This window comes from Pipistrellus hanaki (assembly GCF_964339955.1).
Source record: "Pipistrellus hanaki genome assembly, chromosome: 3".
Taxonomy (NCBI): Eukaryota; Metazoa; Chordata; class Mammalia; order Chiroptera; family Vespertilionidae; genus Pipistrellus; species Pipistrellus hanaki.
This window is the reverse complement of record NC_140505.1, coordinates 178011478-178034769: the sequence shown is the minus strand read 5'-3', so window position 1 is coordinate 178034769 and position 23292 is coordinate 178011478. Positions and strand designations below refer to the sequence as shown.

Here is a 23292-nt window from a genome sequence, read left to right as displayed (position 1 = left end):
CTCCTCCAGGGCCTCCTCAGCGGCTCCTTCCCTCCTCACACCTCCCTCAGAGAACCATTTCCTAAAGTCCCTCTTAAAATTTACTGCCCTTTTATTCCTCCGCCAGGCACCTCTGATCCACTGAGAGGATGGGTGTTAATGATCACATTGCTATAAATTACTCTCATAACTGGGTAAACCAGATGACCTTCAAACATGGCAGGATTCCACTGTAATAACAAAACATTAGTAGCTGTTACTCTTCCACAGTCTTTCTTTGTTTTAGAAATATATGTATATATATTTCTTTATTGATTTCAGAGAGGAAAGAAGAGGGGTAGATAGAAACATCAATGATGAGAGAGAATCATTGATTGGCTGCTTCCTGCACGCCCTCTACTGGGGACTGAGCAGGCAACCCGGGCATGTGCCTTTGGCCAGAATCGAACCTGGAACCCTTCAGCCCGCAGGCTGATGCTCTCTCCACTGAGCCAAATCAGCGAGGGCTCACAGTCTGTCTTAATTTTGACTTCTTTCTCAGTTGTCTTCTCAATAATTACACCAATGACAGTAATAGCTACCACTCTGGGCCATTTTTCAATATGCCAGAGACTCTTTTCAGCTCTTTATGCCGACTCATGCCTCCCAGCAACCCAATGAGTTAAGTCATTATCTCCAAAATGATAAGGAGGTTGGGGAAGACAGAGATGATGAAGCCTGTAGACCTGAGTTCACAAGGCTGGTAGTTAATAACACCAGGATTTTATGCCAACCCAGTTCTAGAGCCCATCTCCGTTAGCCATGCCAACCGCCCCAAGAGTAACCCTATTCAGTCACTACTTCTTTGGTTCTCCACTACTCACCCTCTCTCTGTCTCTAGCTCTGCTACCTAGCAGAAACCACTATGGCTGATACACTTGAGGTCATCCATAAAAGTGGACGAAGTGAATGAGTTCCTAACTGAAATCCATGTGTGAGTTGAGTACTTACTCTGTTTTAAAAAAACACACCAAAAACTGTGACTTTCAACCTATGAACTTGCAGGTTTTCTCTACTAATTTTCATGTAAATATAGACTTACAAAACTGGGGTTGTATTACATGTCTCTCTTTTTTCTTTTCTTTTTCAAATCCTCCCCGAGGCTATTTTTTCCCATTCATTTTTAGAGAGAGTGGAAAAGAGAGAGAAAGGCAGAGAGAAATATCAATGTGAGAGAAACATATTGACTGGTTGCCTCCTGCCTGCGCCCTGACCAGGGCCCGGGAGGGGGAGGAGCCTGCAACTGAGGTACATACCTTTGATCAGAATAGAACTGAGACTCCTGGTCTACTGAGCCAAACTGGTGAGAGCTTATGTGTCCTTTTCTTTCTTTCTTTCTTTCTTTCTTTCTTTCTTTCTTTCTTTCTTTTTTTCTTTTCTTCTTTTTGGTAGTTTGCTGTATTCTCAACATATTCTAAACATCTCCCCATTGTTATTAAAAATTCTGTAAAATTTTATAATAGCATAATATTCTATTTCATGACATACTTTATTCGGCCATTTTCATATTGTTAGACAATTAGATTGTATTCTTTATTGCTAAACCCAATCATTTAAAACAACTAATATTTATTATCTCATAGTTTCTATGGGGCAGGAATCTGGCAGTGGCTTTGGCTCTCTCAAGGCTGCAAACCAGGTTTCAGGTGGGCCGCAGTGACCTGAGGTTCAAGTTGGGGAAGACCCACTTCCAAACTTACTTGGCTGCTGGCAGAATTGGTGCTTTGCTGGCTGTAGGCTGGAGTGAGCAAAGGATAAAGTAGGTGGAGACTCAATTCGATGGGGAGTGGAGAGGAGACAGATCACTGATCCGTTGGCTTTGCCCGGTGAAGAGGCCACCATTTGTATCTGAAAGAAATATATGCTCAGCACTTTCTTCAGTCCGCAGGCCGACGCTCTACCCACTGAGCCAAACCGGCCAGGGCTGAAGCTCGTCTTGACACGCTGTCAGATGCAGGCCCCTTTAACCAAGGACATCCCCCTCATCTCCTATTGGTCTGAAATTTTTTTCTAAGCAAAGGACGGCTGCATTGTAAGGACACAGCTCTGGACAAAGAAATCTGTGGACTTCCCTAGTATTTTGGAAGCATGGAGTTCATTAATCGTCACTTGTAGTAACTGGACAGTTCAGAGAGGAAGTGAAGTCTAGCTAAGGCAGCAAGCAGGATTATTAGAGTGTGGCAGTTGCTTATTCGATAACTTTCTAAAGCCAGAGCTGTCACTGATTGGGAGTTTGTCACTGATTGAAACAGAACCTGGAGGTTACCTGTATGGTGGCCAAAGAACAATTAGTTTTTTCCTTTGTTCAATTCGAAAGGACCACTCTGGCTGCTGTGTAGGCCAGGGCAGAAGCGGGCAGACAAGTTAGGAGGGGAGAGGAGACGTGGAGTGGCCTATGGAGGTAGTAGTGGGGGTAATCCGAAGTGTTTCCACTTGGGATCTATTTATGTCAACAACAACAGCAAAAACACCCCAAGCTAAGCCAACTCAGCCAATCCTATTGAAGTAACAGAATATTTGCCTTCACACCGGATAACACATTACGGAGAGTAACTGGGTGGAGCTGCTTTAGAAGGAGGGGCTGAGAGAAAGCCTCTTTGAAGACATGAGACCTCAAAGATGAAAAGAAGACAGGCAAGCCAAAGCTGGTTTGGCTCAGTGGTAGAGCGTCGGTCTGCGGACTGAAAGGTCCCAGGTTTGATTCCGGTCAAGGGCATGTACATTGGTTGTGGGCACATCCCCAGTAGGAGGTGTGCAGAAGGCAGCTGGTCGATGTTTCTCTCACATCAACGTTTCTAGCTCTCGATCTCTCTCCCTCTCTGTAAAAAATCAATAAAATGTATTAAAAAAAAAAAGAAAGAAAGAAAGAAAGAAAGAAAGAAAGAAAAGAAGACAGGCAAGACCTTACTGGCAAGAGGTTGGTCTCTCTCTCTCTCTCTCTCTCTCTCTCTCTCTCTCTCTGTGTGTGTGTGTGTGTGTGTGTGTGTGTCTAGAAGGCATTGAGGTTGGGGGCTGGGAGGAGGGAAGCAGAAGCCAGCTCCCTCCAGGCCCTCAGTGCATAGAATGGACTGAGAAGAGAAGAATGGAGACAATACTATAATAGACACTGTCCTGGGAATTCTAGGAAGCCTCCTTAAAGTCATAAAATAATCCAACCGAGAAGTCTTCATTGTGCCAGAGATTATTTCACTGTCTGCTGAATCATGACTCATAAACAATGGTATAAACTAAGGGGCAGCTGTAGTGCTCATATTCCATGCAAATCACTTTCATACAAGGTCTGGGTTAGCTATGTCTTTCTCAAGACTGAATTGTGATCCGGGTCTCTCTATCACCAGCTGATCGTGAGAAATGGTTCCGATGGTTGAGGGCTTCCTGAATAAAGGCAGGTTGTCCAGGCGGGATGGCCTGGGGGTGCGGCTGCAGAGAGGGTGTGGACGATGCCCCAGTCTCGGCCGAGGAACAGACACCAGGGCAGGGAGAGTGCTTTGCTTTCCTCACCTTCGTGGCCGCGGGCTCCCAGCACAGAGCCTGGTAAACAGTAGGAGCTGAATCACCTTTTTGTTGAATCCGAATGAAGCAGGCAGATTAGATCAACAGCCCTGAAATAATACGTTAGCTCAGAGAAAGCGGTCACCTGGTGCATCTTTTGGCTCATCACCCAGTGTGTGGGTTAGTCATACTTCTCCTGATCCTACTACTTCTTTTTTCTATTTCCTGTTCTTGAACACATCCTTCCACTCCTAAAACTCCACTGTATAAGTAATCATAGAGAAAGGAAGAAACAAAAGCCAATTTTAATATTTTCCTTTTTTTTTTTTTTTTTACCCAATAACAGTTTCAAAAAGTTTGATACATATTAAAATTCCTATCACATAAAGATCTTGAGATAATGAGACCAATTTTTTTTTTTAGGACTTTCTATATGTATGTATGTGAATTCTAAACAAATCTAAGCAGTAGCTAGGATTACCACCACCACCACCACCACCACCACCACCACCACCACCACCCCCACCCCCACTAGGGAGGTGAGGAAACTCTCACAGAGGAAAAGCCAGGTGACAAGCCCTTAGGAGCTGGCATGGAAATCAGGTTGGCTGATTCCGCAGAGAGCGGCATTGCTCCGTGCTGCTCTTGGAATCATTTGGAGGCTTCCCCTTGTCTTTTGCTTCAAATGATTGGCTCCGGAAATGTGAAGCTGTGTGGAGAACCAGTAGGTGCTCCATAAATAAAACATGCCTCCTGTGTATGTCTGAGTGATTAAGGCCGGAAAGTTTAACGTGGCACCACGCCACTTGTTCTAGTGGAAGCGAAGGGAAGGAAGGCGGTTCCCGGCTCCCTCTGCAGAAACCCCGCCACCCGTGGGCAGCAGCGAGTGGCTTCTGGCTCAGCGCCCATGGGTGATGGGCGCCGCCTGCCCGCCCGGGGGAAGCCCGGCCCAGGCTGCGGGCAGCCAGGGCGCTTGGCCGCTCGGAGGAAAGAACGGGCCAAGGATTCTTGCAGCCCAAATGTCATCTGTTGGGAAAAGCCACATGTCAGTTGCAACTACTGCAGGGTGGGGGGAAGAGGGAGTGGCTTGGGGGGTCGGGGGTCAGGCGGGAGGGTTGGGGGGTGTAGAGCTGGGGAAGACGGAAAAGGGGCTGGTGCAACTTTTTAAGTTGGGGGGTGAAGGCTGTCCAGGCTGCATTTTTTTTGTGAAACCCCCAGAAACGCGAGCCCCGTAGACTACATTGTGTCGGAAGGAACGCTGTGCGTTTGGCAGCGCCAACAAGGACACCGGGAAGACACGAGGCGCGGAGGGCGGCCCGGGAGGTAGCCGCCGCCGCTCCCGTCCATCCGCCCGGCGGCTCGGGTGTCGCCCGGGCCCGCGGCGCCTGCCCTTGGCGTCCCCTTCTCAGCCTGGCGGCCCCGGGGCCGGGGTGACAGCTCCACGTGGGAGCTGAAAAGAGGGGTGGGGGCCGCGATCGCCCGCTCCGCAGGGGCCCCGGGAGACACGGTGCGGAGAGAGCCGTCCGGACCTGAGCAGCGCCCCCCATCCCGGCCCCCCGAATAGACGGCGGGGGCCCCCCAGACCCGCGCCCCGCGGCGCGCAGCCCGCTCCGCCCGCCGGCGCGCGGGGAGGGCGGGGCGGGGCGGGGCGGGCGGGGCGGGCGGTGCCGAGGGAGGTTCCGGGCGGAGGGGAGCGGAGGGAGGGCGCCGGGCGGAGGGAAGCGGCCCGCGGCGGAGGGAGGGGAGGCCGAGCGCTGGAAGCGGAGCTCTCCGCGCTGGGACTGGTTCCTTCGCAGCCATTTTCTGTCCAACCAAACAGCCGATTGGAGACGGGAGCCAACCAGGGCTGCATTGGAGGTTTGTGTCTCGCTTCGGCCAATGATCGCTCCTAAAGCGACTCCACTTTCGCTCGAATGAAATGTCCGTCTCCTCCCGGCGCCGTCCCCGCCGCCAACGCCGCCGCGGCCGGGGCACTCGCCTCCCGCCCGGCCGCCCGGCCTCCCGCCCGCCCGGAGGCCGCTCCGCTGCGGGCCGGCGGGGAGCGGGGAGCCGGGAGCCGGGAGCCCGGAGCGGGGAGCGGGGAGCCGGGAGCCGGGAGCCGGGAGCCGGGAGCCGGGAGCCCGGAGCCCGGAGCGGGGAGCGGGCGCCCGGCCGCGGCGCGGGCTTTGTGCGCCGGGCGGGCCGCGGGCCAGGGCGCCTCCCGCCGCCGCGGAGCTCCGGCCGGACGCCGAGCACGGGGCTCCCCCGGCGCCGCCGCCCCCCTCCTCCCGGCGCCCCGCCGGCTCCATCTTGTGCGGGAGCGGCCCGGGGCCCGGGGCCGGGGGGCGGGAGCGGGGGCCGGGGACGCGGTCCGGACACCCTGCCCGGCCCCTGCCCTCCCGGCCGGCCCCGCGCGGGCCCCCGGGGAGCGCTCCCCGCCGGCGGCGTGCGGCCGGGCCGCTTTGTCTCCCGCTCCGGGCCGCGCGGAGGGCGGGCGGCGGGCGTTGGGCGCGGGCGCGGGCCTGGCCGCCGGGCCGGGGGGATGACAGGCCGGGGCCGGGGCCCGGGGCCCCCCGCGGCTCCTGCGTGGGGCCCGGGAGGAAGGGAGGGACCCGGCCGCCCCGCAGCCGGCTCTGCGCGCACAGGAGGCGGCCATCGGCGGCTCGCGGGCCGCGGACTCGCCCCGAAGGTGGGACGGAGGTTGCATCTCGGGGGGGTGGGAGGCGGGGAGGCTGCGCGGGCCTTGGCACCGGCCCGGAGAACAAAGCCTGGCAGAGCACCCTCAGATCCCCCCCGAAGTAGTCCAGCTCAGGCGGTGTACGAGCTTTAAAAAAAACAAACCCCAAACAACACAAAACCCAGCAGCATCCCGCTAACCTCCCTGGACTTTGCAGCTCTGTGGGGCGGCTGGGGCTCCCGCTCGCCTGCAAACTGCTCAGCAGCGGGGAGCGGGGAGGCGAACCCGCCGTGTCAGCGGCATGCATCATCATCGGTCGGGGGGTTATGTGGAAAGTATGGAAAGTTTGGCCAGAATCCCTTCCGAGGCGGTTCAGTCATTTTTATTCCTTTCCCCCGCTGCTCTCGGAGCCTCACGGAAGGACTTTGTATGGATGCAAAACTCCGGGGGTGGATGCGGGGAGGAGGGAGGGCGGAGGGAGGGAGGGTCTGGCCGCTTTTCTGGGATGCGATTTGCATTTCTCCAAACGTGAAACAGATGTACGCGTTCCCTTGAGCTTGCACATAGATCATAACCTGTCTTTGAAAATGTATATGCCATATGGGGTGAGAACGTTTTTTTGTTTTTTTTTCCCTTTGATTTGCTGGATCTAGATACCCAACTGTTTGGGTGAGTGTGGGGCGAGGGGTAGACCCACCCCACCCCCATGCAAAAAAAAGTTTATATATATATATATATATATATATATATATATAGCTTTTACATTTTAAGTGTTGTGAGGACTTAACCCCTCCTCCCCCAAAGATACCCTTAAAAAAATGTAGCACGTCTAGCTACAGGAAGGAATTTTTTGGGCCATGTTGGGGTTAAAAAGAGGACAGTATTTGAAAAGAAATTAAAAATTGCTTTTACGATGATAGCAGACAGTGTCAGCCTGTCTGTGCTGCCTCTACCCCTGTAATGGCTTTTTGAAAATTCAATTTCAGTGGCTATAATCTTTTCCTGCTGTTTACTAGATTTCATGCTGGAATGCCTGTTATTTTTCTCCCCTTCAAATGAACACGGAAAGGATGTTTTCGTTTTGACACTCCTCTAATTGTTTCACTTGCCAAAAGGAAAAAGAACAAATGGGAAATGGAGATTGTAGCATTCGTAATTGGTACCAATTTATTCAGCTATTTGCAGCGAGAATGAAGAGCTATTCAGATGCAATTTTAGTCCAGATTGGTGGTGCTTTAAAATTATAAATAGAGGTCTTAATTGATTGTGTTGTTCTATGCATGTTCTCTGGACAGCATGTATCTTTCCAGTATAATCGGAGATATTGAATTTAAAAGCATTATATTCTGAGATAAAATTTTCGTCCCTTTTGGGCCCCTGAATTTCATTCTAAAACCATCTTAAATTTCATTTAAGAAAGCCATCCCCAAATTAAGCCCATATGTCTTGGCAGTTAATATTTTAAGTACTTTAGATGTGTAATTTTCGGTCTCTTGCATATTATATAATTTGGGGTGCTGTGCTGAATATGGTGAGCTTGACTAAACTCAGGGTTATGTTGGGAAAGTGATCCACCCTTTCCTTCTTACACCCCCCCTCCCCCACAATAGTCAACTTTTAAAGTTTGAGTTGGCCAAAATCTTCCAGTTTAACAAACATTGATTGGTGCCTGCTTTTTGCACCTTTTTACGCCAGGCACTCCATCCAGTAAGAATTGTAGGTAAAATTATACCTGCCTTTTACAACTTTACAAAGAAGAAAGCCCGTAGGCTACACGTGTTTACAACTGATCCACGTTTATGTTTTAGGTTGAAATTGGGCGAATATCAGCCCCCGGGTGAATATCAGCCCCCGGTGTGGAAGGGTGCTCTTGACCACCACTGACAACACCGTTCTGACAGTATTTCATGACCGTAAGTATGCTTTCCCATTTTGGGTGTTAATTAGATTTGCACAGTAATTAGCTGGGGATTACAGCTGATTTTATAGTGGGGAGTCCGAATAGGATGAATGCCTTTCAAGTCTAGCCAGACAGCACCTATCTTCATTCCCAAAGCTTCCCCCTGTTTAGTGACTCGGTACATAGCGTTTGCTGTGGGCCCCTAAGCGCTGTTTTAAAGCTACGGGATACAAAGCTCGTCCCAGCTCTTCAGAGGCTGTTTATCTGGCAGGGCGCTAGTCGGATTGAATACTCAAGGACAGTTACGTGTGGAGTGGAAAACGCTGGTTCTCAATAGGGATAGTACAAGTGAAAAGACAGGGGTGGGGAGGCCTGGGTGGTTGGGAAAGCCATGGAGGAGCTTGTAGGCTCCACATGAGCCCGAAGGTTGAAGGGGTTTGGGTAGGTGGAGGGTGCTGCCGAGTGCAGAAGCCTGAAGGGGAGTCTCTTATGGTTAGGGGGTGGAGGGTAGGTCTGCACGGTCCGGGCGGGGATCTCACAGGATAATCGAGTGAAGAGATCCCACCGGATTCCTGTCTGGATACCCGGTTCTGGGTCTGCCCCTGTGTCTGTGACAGCAGGCCTGGAGCAGTGATTGCCTCACTGCTAACCCGAAAGAACTGCACCTGGTGCTCCTTAGAAAGGCACAGTCTAGCGCTAAGCTTTTTATTTATTTATTTTTTATCACATTATAAGGATTGAAAACAAGATTGGTTAGGTGAAGTCAGGGAGCCACTCTTCATGCCCGGGAAGATGGTGAGAACTGCATTTGAAGGGACAGTAATCATAGGAGGTTTCATCTGTCCGGTGCTTACGACGACATAAGGTGCTCTTTGCTGAGAGCTAACAGGCACAGTACCCTCACCGCTCTGGCAGCCCCATTTTAAATGGGAGGCTGAGCACAAAGAAGAGGGCACGGAGGACATAGAGCTGGGAAGGGGGCGCTCAGCTGCAAACCCAGTGTCTGTTGTAAGAGCCTCTGTCCCATCATGCCTCCTGGGAAGATGAATCCGAAACCAGGTGCGTTTCTTAGCCAGAACCATTAACTTCCCGTACTTTAGAGATCACTGTTTTCAGCTAAATAACTAGAATAGTCACTGAAGGAGTTCAGTGGGATTTAACTACTCTATTTCTACTTGCCAGTTCCCTTGATCCTAATGATTCATCATGTTACCTCTTCTCTTGTCATTTTCCTTCACGCTATTCCCTCTGTTCTCTGTCCTTCACCAGTAAGTGTCACAAGTGGGCATCCGGTACCACTTACACATTCTTGGTCATCCACTTCGGCCAGGCTCTTGGCACTGCCCAGCCCTCCGCTCTTCCTTCCCATTCTCTGCAGCAGAGGCCTCGTCTGCCCAGCTGCAAGAATCCCAGCATTGTCCGTGGTTCTTCTCCAGTTCTGGTTCAGTCAGGCGCCAGATCTGCTGATTTTACCAGCTGCTGCCATCTCTTCAGCCCCTGCTCTCTCCGTCTCCAAATACCGGAGCGACCACCATCTTGCCTGAGTTCCTGCCCTGATTGCAGCACTGTGGTCCCTGCTGGTCTGCCCCATCCTTGCCCCCCTCAGTTCACTGATACACTGGACTGTGGCCAGAGTGGTCTTTTAAGAAGAAATCTGATTGACCCTCTTTGCTCTTGTCTACCGCACTGCTTGGTGTAGCTCCCACTGAGCTTGCTCTGATCCACCAGGACTGTGTTTCCCTATTTCCTTTGTTTGGGACATTCTTTCCCTGCCTGACTGATTCCTATTCATCTTAGTCTCAGTTTAAATGTGATTTCCTAACACGGCCTTCCCTGACCCTCAGTCTATGAGGTCCCTTTCGCAACAAACTCCCCAAACATGTAACAAATCATCTTTGTTTTCCTCAGCACCAACAGTTAGTTAATCACTTGTAATTATTTAATAGCTCCTATTGGACAGTGCTGTCTTTACATGGCAAGTTCTGTTCTCATCCTGCTTGCTCAAGGTCTCATGACCCGCGAGTAGTAGGGAATTCAAACCAGGTGGCCCAATTCCAGCACATTCCTTGGACGTACTGGTAGGCTGTGCTTACCTTCTCTTCCCCGTGTCCTCAGTTTACGTAACGTCTGTCTTCTCTGCCAGGTGAGGACAGAGACCTGTCTGTGCTGTGACTGCTTCCCACACAGCATGGGCCTGATGCATCCTAAGTGTTTACTCGGTAAATGTTTGTTGACTGGCTTGCTTACAAGCGATAGTCTATTTTTAGAAAATTTTATAGGATATTTTAGACCTAGAAAAAAAATTGGGGATTGTAGCAAGTCCCCCCTCTCCCAATATGTAGATAGCATATTGTAAGCATCAAAGATGAGGCTGGCCGAAACCGGTTTGGCTCAGTGGATAGAGCGTCGGTATGCGGACTGAAGGGTCCCAGGTTCGATTCCTGTCAAGGGCATGTATATTGGCTGTGGGCATGTCCCCAGTAGGGGGTGAACAGGAGGCAGCTGGTCGATGTTTCTCTCATCAATGTTTCTAACTCTATCCCTCTCCCTTCCTCTCTGTAAAAAATCAATTAAAAAAAAAAAGATAAGGTTGATTTGTTGATGTGCTCGTTCACTTGTTGAATGAAAGGTGTAAGTGCTTTGGGGATTCAGAGAAGGGAACACGTAAGTTTTGGCTTGCAGAATGGATTCACCCCAAAGGTTCAGGAGGAGGGGGGACCCTGGGTTTGAAGTAGGGGAGGAAGACAGGGTACGGTGAAAGGACAGGATGGCTAAAACTGCGGAACCAGAGACGCAGACAGCTAAGCCGATGGCGTGGCTTATCTTCAAAGGCGGAGAAGTGACACTGATGTCTCCTGAGAACCTAACGCTGTCCTTAGCAGGTTTCTGTTCTTTGTTTAACTCAGACAACTCCAAAATAATTGCAGAAGTATTTTTTAGAAGACTGAGGTTTAGAGGCTAATTCTGTTAATCCAACTGATGATCATATTGCTAATTCTAGTGCATGACAAGATAAGGTGATTTTTTAAAAAATATTTTGCCTTTAATACTTTTTATGTTATATTTATAAATTAATCTCAGATTCTAGTCATTTGAACAGTGTCCTGCAGATCAGCTATTTTAAAAAGGCTCATGCTCTCCTGTGGATATTCATTTTGGAGAGAATTTTTTACTGTGGTTTTTTTCTCCCCGATTAACAAAGAGCTGTTTTCAGTTCTGTCTCCAGCACCTGGATCTCCCCTCGGGCGTTGTAAAAACCAGTCAGTTCACAGCTATTCCAATGGAGCTTTTTTATGGCTAATAAAACCTATCATCATACCTATCTAGTAAAGACTGCTCTCCTAGGATCTCGTTTGTATTTTAGGGTTAATACAGTATTTTGTATTTGGGTAATGTTTCACATGCATTTATTTTATTAGCTGCAGTATTTGAGTCCTTGTCTAACACTTCTTTTCCATCTCTGTTGGATTTTACAAAGTCTTCAATAACAAGGCATTTCAGCCGGGACCGGTTTGGCTCAATGGATAGAGCGTCAGCTTGGGGACTGAAGGGTCCCGGGTTCGATTCCGGTCAAGGGCATGTACCTTGGTTGCGGGCATATCCCCAGGAGGGGGTGTGCAAGAGGCAGCTGATCGATGACTCTCTCTCATCGATGTTTCTAACTCTCTATCCCTCTCCCTTCCTCTCTGTACAAAATCAATAAGATATATTTTTAAAAAAAATAAATAACCAGGCATTTCTTTGATACATCTGTTGACTGCGGTATCTAACCTAATTGGAGCTGCAGATATATTTCCATAATTTACATAGTTTTTCTAGGGGGTAGAGAACAGAATTCACCTACCTTTAATAATTTGTAAAAGTACAGGGTACCTATTTACTCATACTTTAAAAAAATTGATTGATTGATTTTAGAGAGAGACAACAGTTTGTTGTTGCACTTCTTTATGCATTCTTTGGTTGTTTCTTGTCTGTGCCCTGACCACAACCTTGGCATATCGGGACAGTACTCACTGAGCTACCCAGCCAGGGCCTCTGAGAAGTGATATTCAGTTAGTGAGTTACGACTCTGACTCTCCTACTGAGCTCTGAAAACAGGAGTCCCTTTTGGTTAAATGTATTTCTATATAAAATGGAAATATTATCACCTTCCCTATCTCAAATAGCTGGACTCTGGGCTCGATGAATATTTAGAATCAAGTGTCTCTTGATTTGGTCTGAAAGCATGTATATATTCCACTTAAATTTTGCTATACTATTTATTCAGATAATGCATTAAATTTTTTCTACCCACGACTAGCCAGTCCTGTTTTTTGTTTTTGTTGTTTTTTTCTCTCTCTTTTAGTATTATCTGAAAGACTCCCAGGGCTTGCCATGTTGGTGAAGTGGAATGTAGTATTTTAAAACTAACGGTTCTGTTTTATTCCAGATTTCCCCTCTTAGAATTCTTTTAGCTCTGAGCAAAATTAATTAAGCAGGCATCTTTTCAAGTAGCCATTTAAATGGCTTATAACCACTCTTGTCTGTGGTTATAATTTCCTTACCCTTGTATGCAGAACTCCAGTCTCCTTGACCCCTCCTTTTCTTCTTTCTTTAAAGAATCAAAAGTTTGAGGTTATGGGAAAGAGAAAATGAACCTTTGGCTAAAATTAGAGGTTGACGGGCTCGTTCAAAATGTGGGTGCATGCTTGGTTACATGGGTACAGATTGTGCAAGGAATCCATACGCTTCTTAGCCCAGACAACAGTTTGAATCAAGACATTGTCTGCTGTGGGCCTTCTGTGAGACCACAGACAAAGTCAGCAGAGGAACCAGAGGCTTTCCTGGGAATACCAGGCTCCGCGGGAGAGCCGGAAGTGCCGCACAGGTGCTTTCAGGAGAAAACTAATTTTGGTTCTGCTTGTTGATCGGGGGTAAGTTAGGCTGTAAATCAGAGTTGCCTGTAGTATGTTTGATGGTTATGCAGTTGAAAATAAAGAGATGTGTATTTTAGATTCATTTCCTTATTGTGTCTCCCTGTTGGTCTTCTGTTTTCACTTACGGAGGATGATGGGGGACTCTTGGATAGTTGGCCAATTATCAAAAGGTTTCCAAGTCAAGAAATACAAATGTTTTCTTTTAGTAAGCTTAAGCTATGACAAATGTAGTTGACCTGTCCTATGATATTTCATGAGCACTATGTTTTTTTACACAAGTTTTATTGAAGAATATTGACAACCTTTTTCCTCCTAGATGGATGGAGACAGTTCTACAACAGATGCTTCTCAACTAGGAATTTCTGCAGACTATATTGGAGGAAGTCACTATGTTATACAGCCTCATGATGGTAAGACAGCCACAGTCCGAACAAATTCACAAGTAGGAGCAAATTAGGAAGGGGAAATTTTATTAATCCAACGCTGTAGGCTACTTTTGTCTTTACAGGAAAATTAGCAATCTTGCATCACCATTCAGAGAAAGTGTAGAAAGGTGTACCATGCTACTTTAATTAGCAATAGTCTTCAAAGAACGATGAGTGATAGCAAAGAATTCTGTAGGAGTATGGCTTTTAAAGTTTCTTTAAAAATTTGTTACTGATTTCCTATTTGACAATTAAATATGGAAAATTCTTACTCAATTGGAACAGTAAGTTCTTTAGAGGGTGAGCTGCTAGCTATTATTTCTAGTACTTATAAACAGATTTATTTTTGTTTTTCCTTCAATATTAAGTTTGAGCTCTGCAGGTATTAAAATTGGCCTATCAGAAATAATTTGGCTTTGTGGCATTGTGATTTGTAAAAAAACATTAAGATACATTTTTGTAGAAGGCAATTAGAGGAGGCAATTAGTTACTTCATCCTAAAACATACTTGAACAAGTTAATTTTTATAACATCCTTTTAAACACATGAAAATGTATACTGAATCAGCTTAAGTGACTTTCCTATTTAATTCATATAAAAAGTGGGAAGTTCCCTTACAAGATAATGCATTTAATCATCAAAGGATAGTATTGGCACTGTGAAAGCTTCAGTTATATCTAAATCTCCATAATTTGAAAATTCACTTTTTGTAATAATATTGGATCACTGCCATAGCTTTGTTCAAAACTATAACTACATTAGTAATAAACCAATTGGATCAGTAATATTCGAGTCCAATTTTTCCTTCCTAGGTAAATTTGGCTTTGGGTAGACATATAAGCTCTTAATCTAGCAAGAGTCAAGGAGCCATCACCATACGTCAGGGTCTAAAGTTTTATAGCTCAGCCATGCAACACATTTATGAGCACTTCCCTTGTTATAGGCGCTACCGAGTGCTAGGAAAGAGACAAAGCTGACTCCTGGTCTCAAGTAGAAAAAAATCTAATAGAAGGAATCCTCTATAATAAAAGGCTGATATGCAAATCGACCAAACAGCAGAATGACCAGTCACTGTGATGTGCACACTGACCACCAGGGGGCAAACGCTCAATGCAGGAGCTGCCCCTGGTGATCAGTGCACATCATAGGGTTCACGGCTGGGGAGCCCAGCGGCGGCGGCGGTGGTGGGAGCCTTTCCCGCCTCTGCGGCCTACGAGATGGCGAATTCCGTGCACCGGGCCTCTAGCCAGAAGTAAAAAGAATTATAGTGTGTAAAAAAAGATGCAGAGGCACTTGTGATATTTTGTGAAAGCAGAGCTCACTTCTGAAGTGCTGTGTGAGGTTGTTACTGAGCTGTTTGGAGGATGAGTAGGTAGCATTTGAGTAGGTAGAGTTGAGGACCAAAGAGTTCTAGGCAGTAGGTATGAAATTAAGGAGAAGGTTTAGTTCTGGCCTGAGAAAGTGGTGAAAAGAACTACTATATCCTAATCCTAAAAAGGGTTAGGACCTGAGCCAGAATGGCTCTCATCCTAGGTGGCTATAGAGTCTTTCTTCTCTACCTTGAAATAAAAATTATGAGAAGCCTCAAACTAAATTACTTTTATTTCTTTAGATACTGAGGACAGCATGAATGATCACGAAGACACAAATGGTTCAAAAGAAAGTTTCAGAGAACAAGATATATATCTTCCAATTGCAAACGTGGCAAGGATAATGAAAAATGCCATACCTCAGACGGGAAAGGTAATGTGGAGGAGAAGCTTCACCAGGAGATTTTTGGGGGTGGGGTGGGGTGGGATGTAAAACTACATGAACATAGATCATGCCTACAGTTAGTTATTCTTTTCAGTCCTTCAGCAAATCAAGTATTCTTTCAATGCTAATACTTAGTTACTAAACAATGTTCCATTTTCAGTTCTGTCATTTCCCCAAAATGCACTCCTCCCCCCATCTATTCGAAGCAAATGAAATATAAGAAACTTTTAAAAAATAGGTGCATTGTCAGAGCTCTCGGGTTTGGGCATATTGGTAACTTCCATAATGTTGCAGTAAAATTCGGTCACACTGGACTGATGTGCGTATTATAAGGGTTTTTTAAAAACCCTTTTATTTGGAAACAACTGTTTTGTTTTTTATGTTTTTGTCATTTTACCTGAGAGAACATTTTTTAAAATGGATTTTTAGAGCAGCGGTCACCAACCTTTCGAACCTCACGGACCACCAGTGGTCCTCGGACTCATCGGTTGGCCACCGCCGCTTTAGAGAGAGAGGGAGAGACAGAGAAAACTCTCGAGGTTGACTCCCATACTTTCCCTGATTGGGATTGAACCCCCAACCTGGGCCTGTGCCCTGACTGGGAATTGCACCCGCAATCTTTTGGTGTACAGGACGATACTCCAGCCAACCAAACCACCTGGCCAGTGTGAACAACTATTTTTTATAAAGTTATAGATATTAACATACATTTACATACAACTGGTAATTTTTTAAGTAGTTTTGTTAGAACAATTTTAAAAACTCATTGTCACTGTACTCATCACTTGGTCTTAAGTAAAATTCACACTTTTTATGTTTTATATTGCATAATAAACTTTTCTATCATTTTATTATACCTTATAGAGTATATATGAAAGTAATAAAGCTTTTAAATAAATATATTATTAAAATATATTACTCAGCCTATAAGTTTCAGTTTGAGAGGTCCTCCTTTTATGTTTTTTTTAAAAAATATATTTTTATTGATTTCAGAGAGGAAAAGAGAGATGGAAACATCAATGAAGAGAGAGAATCACCGATCGGTTGCCTCCTACATGCCCCCCACTACATGTGTCCTTGACCCTTCAGTCCACAGGCCCACGCTCTCTCCACTGAGCCAAACCAATCAGGGCTGTTGTTTTAAAATATATTTTTTTATTGATTTCAGAGAGGAAGGGAGAGGGAGAGAGAGAAACACCAATGATGAGGGAAAACCACTAATCGGCTGCTTCTATACATCCCCTACTGGGGATCAACTCTGCAACCTAGGCATGTGCCCTGACTAGGAATTGAACCATGGCTTCTGGTTCATAGATCAAGGCTCAACTACTGACTCACACCTGCTGGGCCTCTTTATATTTTAAGGGGGGAAAAAGCACAACTGCTGATTATTGCTGAGACTAGGCGTGCACTGTTGTTCAGTACCCATAGCTACAAATGGTTATTGAGCACTTGAAATGTTATTAAGCTAACTGAGATGCACTTGAAATGTAATACACCAGATTTTAAAGGCTTGTATGAAAAAAAAAAAAAGAATGAAAATACCTCAATTTTTAAATTGATCTTGTGTTTAACCTGTTAACCGGGGAGTTCCCTTTTTAATTACGCAACGTACAACGGGCGCATACTCTTTCACTAGGACATGTCAGTACGTCACACCCAGCAGACATAATTTTATATTATTATTTTTTTATTTATACTTAATTAAAATAAATGAAATATATATTTTTTCGTTTATTTATATATAAAGCACAAAGGAAAATACAAAATTACAAACAAATAGAAAAGAATATCAACAAAAAAATGGAAACATCGAATTAAAAAATTATAAATTTTACAAACAATTATGAAGATTACAGCCGAAGCCAGTTTGGCTCAGCGGTAGAGCGTCAATCTGCGGACTGAAAGGTCCCGGGTTCGATTCCGGTCCAGGACATGTACAGTGGTTGCGGGCACATCCCCGGTAGGGGGTGTGCAAGAGGCAGCTGGTCGATGTTTCTCTCTCATCGATGTTTCTAGCTCTCTATCTCTCTCCCTTCCTCTCTGTAAGAAAATCAATAAAATATATTTAAAAAAAGATTACAAAAAATATATACTGTCCCTCTCAGGGCGCAACATATATTTCAAGGACGTATTCATATGTCCTACCCTTTCCCGATAGTGTTTATGATTGACGTATTTATAGGTCCCACTCGGTTAACAGGTTAAGTAATATTTTTTGGTTTATTGGGTTAAATATAACATGTAAAATTAACTTACCTGTTTCTTTTAACATGGCTACTAGCAATCTAGTTATATACATTGGGTGGCCAGATTATTATGATCTCTAAACGCATAATAATATGGCCACTCAGTGTATATCTTATATAATAAAAGGGTAATATGCATATTGTCCCTTCAACCAGCAGACAGGCTGGCCAACCACCCATGTCCCCTTCCCCTGGCCAGGCTGGCCAGACCCCACCCATGCATGAATTCATGCACCCTGCCTCTAATACACACACACACTCACACTCACTGCATGGCCAGATTATTATGCGTTCAGAGATCATAATACTCAGTGTATACAGCTCACATTATATTATCTTGCTTGACTGCATTTATGCAGCTCTTGTTTACTTTTCTGCAGGATGTTTAGGCATGGAGATGAAAGGATCTGGAGTGTCATTCCTATTAGAAGTGGCTTTGGAATTACATAATTGAGTCCATTAGAGTCTTATTTTCTAATCCTAGACCCTTAAGAGAACTTTTTATGAGGTGGTGGTTGTGCGCTTCTTTAGGTAGGCTTTTGTTGTTGTTAATCCTTATCAGAGGATATTTTCCCTATTGATTTTTTTTAAGAGAGAGTGGGAGGGAGAGGAAGAGACAGAGAAATATCAAAGTGAGAGACATATGGATTGGCTGCCTCCTGCATGTGCCCCAACCGGGAGGGATCAAGCCTGCAACCGAGGTACATGTCCTTGACTGGAATCCAACCCACCCTTCAATTGGGCAAGCACTCTAACCACTGAGCAAACCCGGCAAGGCTTCTTAATAAACTCAAAACCTATACCTGACACTTTTGTATCTTCAGTAGAAAAGATATCACCAGGTGTCATTCTTTCACTCCCCGTGACTTCAGTGTTTGTTTTTTAAAATTTCAGTGCCCTTATTTTTAGAAATAACTGGTACCGAAGTCTGTAGCTACAGTATACTAACTGCACACAACCTGGCTTTCTTGGGACACTCGTTAGTTAGGGTTTTTGTACTGGGATGGAAGGGATGTCCAGTGGTTGCTTTTATAACTAAACCAGAGGCCTGGGCTTCCCTTGTAGCCCCAGCTTCGTCCCCAAGGATGACCCGTCTAATTAGCATATTATGCTTTTATTATTATAGATTATATCCGTTTTCTGTGAATAGCTGTCAAGGCTTCTCTGACTTGTATTTGAGTCTTTAATTCTCACTCTGAGGGTTGGAATTTTAGTAGTACAAACTGTGTTTATGTTATTAGCATATATTTCAAAGACTAAAGGTTAACAGTCATAAACTTGTTTGTATTCTTCTGAGTAACTTTCACTTTTGCCGTTGTCAGGAAGGTGATGGTTATACTCCCTGCAAGTTTACCTTTCACTTTTCTCTTCAGATCGCCAAAGACGCCAAAGAGTGTGTCCAGGAATGCGTGAGTGAGTTCATCAGTTTTATAACGTCGGAGGCCAGCGAGAGATGCCATCAAGAGAAGCGGAAGACAATCAATGGTGAAGACATCCTCTTCGCCATGTCCACCCTAGGCTTTGACAGTTATGTGGAGCCTCTAAAACTGTACCTTCAGAAATTCAGAGAGGTGAGTAGACTGTCTTCCATTGTGCTTCCGAGAAAATAAGACACACTATGCGCTAACTTTTAAAATGCATTGCCTAAAAATTCATTTTATAGGAAACAACGTAACATTTCTCAGACGTGTGTCATCACTTACGTTTCTGTACTCAAGTAGGAAGTCCTTTCTTTTTCCTTTGGTTGTTACTAACAGCAGCAGAGTTACGTAATGACTAAGAATGTGGACTCTGGAAGGTGAATCCCAGCTCCACCACAGGTGAACTCTGTGACCCTGGCAGATTATTGAAGTATTTAGGCCTGGTTTCCTGATCCATAAGGTGAGGCTAGTGATAGTGCTGCCTCCCGCATTATTGAGAGGACCAAGTGGAACAGTCCATGGGCTTCATTCAGCAGGGCATATAGTGAATGCTCAATAATGTCAGTGCGTGCTGGTATTGGCATTAACTTAAGAGGTAGCATCGCTGCCTATGAATTTTGTGAAAATGAATTAAAATCAGTGTATTGATTTCCGCACTGCAAGTTGGGTGTATCATTCACTTTGCTTTCAAAATATTTTCTTAGTTTCTTTAGTGTTAGAATACCATTAAATTAGTGATACCTTTATGGAATTATTTAAGTAGGAAGAAATATGTAAATTCTTCACAGTATTTTTCTAAATCTTTAGCCAGGTTGTATAACCATCACCTTCCTGACAACGGCAAAAGTGAAAGTTACTCAGAAGAATACAAACAAGTTTATGACTGTTAACCTTTAGTCTTTGAAATATATGCTAATAACATAAACACAGATTGTACTACTAAAATTCCAACCCTCAGAGTGAGAATTAAAGACTCAAATACAAGTCAGAGAAGCCTTGACAGCTATTCACAGAAAACGGATATAATCTATAATAATAAAAGCATAATATGCTAATTAGACGGGTCATCCTTGGGGACGAAGCTGGGGCTACAAGGGAAGCCCAGGCCTCTGGTTTAGTTATAAAAGCAACCACTGGACATCCCTTCCATCCCAGTACAAAAACCCTAACTAACGAGTGTCCCAAGAAAGCCAGGTTGTGTGCAGTTAGTATACTGTAGCTACAGACTTCGGTACCAGTTATTTCTAAAAATAAGGGCACTGAAATTTTAAAAGTGAGAGACATATGGATTGGCTGCCTCCTGCATGTGCCCCAACCGGGAGGGATCAGAATGGGATTTTAGAATGGATAACTTAGAGGTCTTTGTTCCAAACTGTAATTTTGATTTAGAAATTTTAAACTCCATCTATCTGAGGAAAATCAAGGCCTGGAAAGGCAAATATATCCTCCTTATTCTTATCTGAGTTCATGTAATAAAGGTGTTTGTTGTTCTTAAAAAAAATAAACTCTAAACTTGCTGTTACAGTACTGCCCAGTTGGCTGAGAGTGTATATATAATTGATAACTTGGACCATTTGTAGATTTATAAGCTGAATATACTATTTTACAGACTATTTCATCTGTAAGTAGAGTTCCAGTTTCCGTTAGATGTAGTGTGGAATTAGAATAATTTATTATTTAATTTTACCCATAAATATTTTACATTTTCTAGGTCATTATTAAGACTATCTTTTGATGATTACTACTTGTATAAAAAGTTAGCATTTGAAGTCCTCTTCGTATGTAATTAACCAGAAGTGTTAATAAATACTCTGTGTAGTGTTTGTAAAAATAGAAGTTCCTAATTTTAGAAATTAATCAAGCATTCTCGTTTAGAGAACTGTTCCTTTTGAATAGCAGTGATTACATTTTTGGTTCTCCGTCCCCAGGCAATGAAAGGGGAGAAAGGCATTGGGGGAGCAGTCACAGCTGCAGATGGATTAAGTGAAGAACTAACAGAGGAGGCATTTGGTAAGCAGTGTTGTGATACGTTTATTTAATGTAATTTAGTGTCAGTGGTGGTACTTAGGAAAGCCAGCACTGAGGGTTTTGACATAGCCCTGTCTTGAATAGTCCTTTTAGTTGGTACCCGTATATTTGACACAGTGAGGGATAAGTATAAAATTTAAATTTTGCAGATATAATCCTTCACCGATAGTTTGACTGATTGCCATAGCCCTTATTTTTTTTGTCTAAGATTCACATGAGATAGGAATGTTGAGAACTGTAGTTTGCAATATAAAAATCTTGTGATTTCAATAAATTTGAACTGATTTGAGTATCATTGTTATATGGTGAAATAAAAGGTCTATGGTGATTATATTTCTCATATAAGTTTTATATGTAAATATTTTATATTTCTTATATAAACTTTATATGATTTCTTATATATGAAATTATGCTGCTTCGTTATGTGAATACTGCTTTCAGCCAACCCTCATGGTGTAGGTCTACCCCTGAATTAGAAACTCATTTCGGCAGATTTGTACACACGGGTAGTTAGCTAAAGTACAGTTCAGAGAAATGAAGATTCAGAAAACCAAAACTGCTTCAGGAGCTTTTTAAAAATGGAATATTTGGGGTTATGTGTTGGCCCAAGATTACATTGATAAAGAGCAGAATTATAATAAGATGTTAATGGCACAATTTTATGGTTCAGGCCAAGAAAGTAGATGCAATTCTTTTCTCACTTTAACTTTTTTTTTTTGGTCTTTTAGCTAACCAGTTACCAGCTGGTTTAATAACTGCAGATGGTCAACAACAAAATGTTATGGTCTACACAACATCATATCAACAGGTAGAGTACCTTCTTTGGATTTTAAATTATTTTAAGAATTGATTATATCCATTGATTTTGATCACAGATAGTTAATTTCAACACATTATTATGTTATTATTAACCTGATTTTTAAAAAGGTTAAATACTATTTTATCAAAATATACAATTGTTTGGCACTCTCTTAAAGTTACACACACACACAGACTAGAGGCCTCATGCACGAATTTGTGCATGGGTGGGGTCCCTAGGCCCGCTGGCAGTCAGGGCCAATCAGGGCTATCTCGCCCAGTCCAGGAGGAGGGACAGTGGGAGGTTGGCTGTGGGAGCACACTGACCACCAGGGGTCTGCCCTCTGGTGATCAGTGCATATCATAGAGACTGGACATTTGATCAACTGGTCTTAATGGCCACTTAGGCTTTTGTGTGTGTGTGTGTGTGTGTGTGTACACACATTCATATTTGCATAGAATATTTCTAGATAGGTGCACAAGAAGTTAATAGTTTCCTTGGATAGAGAGAGTGAAGATTTGGGGTGAGATGTAGACTTTTTTTTTCATCTTCTATTGTTGTTTTTCTTAATTGACTATTGTTTTTATTCATTGAATTATAATATGCATGTTATTTTTAAACTAATTTTTCTTTCATTCTTATCAACTTAAATTTTCTAATCTTAGATTTCTGGTGTTCAACAAATTCAGTTTTCATGATCTGAAGAAATGATGAGTGGAGTAGGAAAAGCAAGTGTGTACGATTCCGAAGCAGAGACATCAGAAGGACTGGGAAAAGCTGTCTCTCTGTATATTAAATAGCTGTAATGTAGCTTCCTGATGCTTGACTAATTGAGGTGTTAATTCTGACTTGAGAATCTTTTTCATGAATGATTTTAAAGAAAAATTTGGATTTTAAAGGTATTAAAGTATTTTTGTTTTGTACGAGAGTTTGTTGCTCTGTATGACTCCTGTATGCATTGTATATTGCAATTTATTACTGTCAGAGATTTGTAGACAGTTTCTTATTTTCATATTGAATCATGTTACTTTTGTAATTCAAGTAAGCAGCTGGGTTAATTCATGATGTTTGCCCTTTTAATAAAATACAAGGGTAGAGTTCATTTTGAATGCAAGTTGCCTTTATTATAAATTTGAGTTTGTCTTGGTTATATACTATCTTGCATGATGACCTAGCTAGATTTTTAACATTTGCCATGTTTATTAAAATTAATTTTTTGTAAAACATTCATAGCGTAAGCAGCACCATTTTTAAAAAATGTAACTGAAGAATTAAGTGTGAATGCAGAAGCAAATACTGTCTGCCCTATTGAACTTGGTGCCCATCAACAGTGTTTACACTGTTCATTGTGCCTGTTAGGATAATTTTAGTTCATTGGAGCTTTGTTAAGACTCCATTTATTTATGAGTGTTGGAATTCATTTAAATTTAATGTAGTCCTAGTGCTCTTGAAATGGTGCCCCTTTCATTTTGTATAAGATTTTTCCAAAACATATCTCACTATCCTCTTCCAGAAGAGGGACTACTTTATAGTCTGATGGTAAATGTCCTCATTTTATCTTTTTAACTGAAATGTCAAGTTTCCGGTTATACTATGGGAACCAAGAAGCATCAGACGTCATTGTGTGTACACT

At 43.9% G+C, this 23292-nt stretch overlaps 1 protein-coding gene across 5 annotated transcripts; it reads left to right on the top strand.

The window, feature by feature from the left end:
• The first annotated feature begins 5208 nt into the window (after positions 1–5208).
• Positions 5209–22761, top strand: NFYB (nuclear transcription factor Y subunit beta). 5 transcript variants are annotated; one of them, XM_084880149.1, is made up of 8 exons: positions 5209–5367; positions 7975–8079; positions 13299–13392; positions 15020–15150; positions 18785–18982; positions 20761–20842; positions 21589–21668; positions 22325–22761. In XM_084880149.1, the coding sequence occupies exons 2-8, from the start codon at positions 8074–8076 to the stop codon at positions 22355–22357; spliced, it is 624 nt and encodes a 207-aa protein (XP_084736275.1). In that variant the 5' UTR covers positions 5209–5367; positions 7975–8073; the 3' UTR covers positions 22358–22761. The 5 variants fall into 5 exon arrangements, with proteins under 5 accessions (XP_084736275.1, XP_084736273.1, XP_084736277.1 ...); XM_084880147.1 differs by having other exon boundaries at positions 5215–5367; positions 18734–18982; XM_084880151.1 differs by having other exon boundaries at positions 5217–5371; positions 7997–8079.
• The last annotated feature ends 531 nt before the right edge of the window (positions 22762–23292 follow it).

Bases quoted from the DNA above. Each gene is read 5' to 3' on its own strand.
- NFYB (XM_084880147.1), top strand. The intron at 15,151-18,733 runs GTAATGTGGAGG...TGCCGTTGTCAG, and splicing joins CCATACCTCAGACGGGAAAG to GAAGGTGATGGTTATACTCC. The intron at 18,983-20,760 runs GTGAGTAGACTG...CTCCGTCCCCAG, and splicing joins ACCTTCAGAAATTCAGAGAG to GCAATGAAAGGGGAGAAAGG.